This window comes from Solanum tuberosum, unplaced genomic scaffold (assembly GCF_000226075.1).
Source record: "Solanum tuberosum cultivar DM 1-3 516 R44 unplaced genomic scaffold, SolTub_3.0 scf00005, whole genome shotgun sequence".
NCBI classification, from domain to species: Eukaryota; Viridiplantae; Streptophyta; class Magnoliopsida; order Solanales; family Solanaceae; genus Solanum; species Solanum tuberosum.
In genome coordinates this window covers 2,578,330-2,579,754 of record NW_006238931.1, presented here as the reverse complement: position 1 = coordinate 2,579,754, position 1,425 = coordinate 2,578,330, and the positions used below count along the sequence as shown (strand labels likewise).

Sequence of the window (1,425 nt, the reverse complement as noted above, 5' to 3'; positions counted from 1 at the left end):
GAAAATTTGACATACATACAGATGAGTTGAATCCATTGTATTACCTGCTTGCTTGTATAATGATGAAATTGTTTGAATTTTTGTTTGAGTTGCAGAGCGGTAATGATAGCATGAACTCCTGGTGTTGTTCGTATGAATGAGTCCTACTTGGTAAAGAGATATAATCACGTCAATTAAGTGATTGTTTTCCTTTCCACAACCAAAATTATTGTCCTTCCTTATTATTTTTTTCGTAGAAAGGATTTCATTTTCATCTCATGGATTAAATCTATTGAAATTAATTCATAGACAAATAATTATGTGGTTAAAGTTTAAATATAAGTATTGAAACTATAAATTAGTAATCGGTATGTTTGACATGAAAATGTTCGAAATAAATAGAACAAAATGTGACTTCTTCTTTCTTTTTTTCGGAAAAGTTACAAAAATATTAGGAATAAAAGTACTAAAAGTCTTGATCAAATCAAATAATTTTGTAAATTGACAATCATAAGTTTGAATTAATTGCAAATAAATAAAATTATGCTCGTAGGATGATTGAATAAGTTGTAATATTTTTACCCAAACATTCTCTATTTTGCATAAAACGAACTTATCTATATATCCTGGTATTTTAAAAAAATTAGGTCAAAGCAACAACTACCCACATTTTCTACAAGATCATTTCGCAGCCACAAATTCATCTCATTTGAGACCAAGTCTTAAGTCAGTCGTACATTCAGAATTTCAAACTTGAAAATTACAATTATTTAACTAATTTTACGCTAAAAACGTATTTTCACTCAATATTTAACAGTAATATGTATTATTCTCCCTTTAATATTTATCTATTAAATTTAAATTCCTTATCTTGATTATTACCAAATCCAAGTATTTACCCTAATCCTACCCAATGAGAAAAGTAAAAGAGAAATGAAAATTGTACTTAGCCTCCGGTCAACATTCGCCAAACCCCTCTAATAAAAAATTACGTGTGCATTGTGAGTTGTCGTGTTCGATGAAATTCAGCTACAAAGGACCTACACAGCCACGTGCGATGTAGAAAATCCAGCAAGTACCATCTCTTTTAGCTCCTCTCTTCACTGTTTTTTAGCTTTTAGCTTTTTCAACAAACAGCTAAATTTTCTCTCTCTACAGACACAGATGACGGAGGAATTGTCAAAAATACTTAGATGACGACGCCCTCAGCCGCCGTCGCCGTCGTTTTGACCCTAGTAAACCTCTTCATTTATGTTCAAGCCTTGGGTGGCTCCGCCACCACTCTTGCCGTCGTCTATGGAGGCTCCGCTACTATCTGCGGCATAGTTGCTAACCAACCAATACAAACAATCCAATGTTGGAAAGACAATCAATCTACGGCTACACCAATTTCACCTAACGTTTCGTTCGACTTCATCGCCGGCGGCCTCGACGGCTTCACCGCCG

General features: G+C 34.0%; 1 protein-coding gene across 2 annotated transcripts in view; it reads left to right on the top strand.

Annotated features, from left to right (window-relative positions):
• The first annotated feature begins 1,072 nt into the window (after positions 1-1,072).
• LOC102601082 (putative serine/threonine-protein kinase-like protein CCR3) overlaps positions 1,073-1,425 on the top strand; it is a 3,126-nt gene continuing 2,773 nt past the window's right edge. Inside the window, exon 1 of one of the 2 annotated variants that reach the window (XM_015308418.1) lies at positions 1,073-1,411. In XM_015308418.1, coding sequence (XP_015163904.1) covers positions 1,173-1,411 — 239 coding nt within the window. In that variant the 5' untranslated portion in view covers positions 1,073-1,172. The other variant, XM_006338781.2, reaches the window with a different exon arrangement.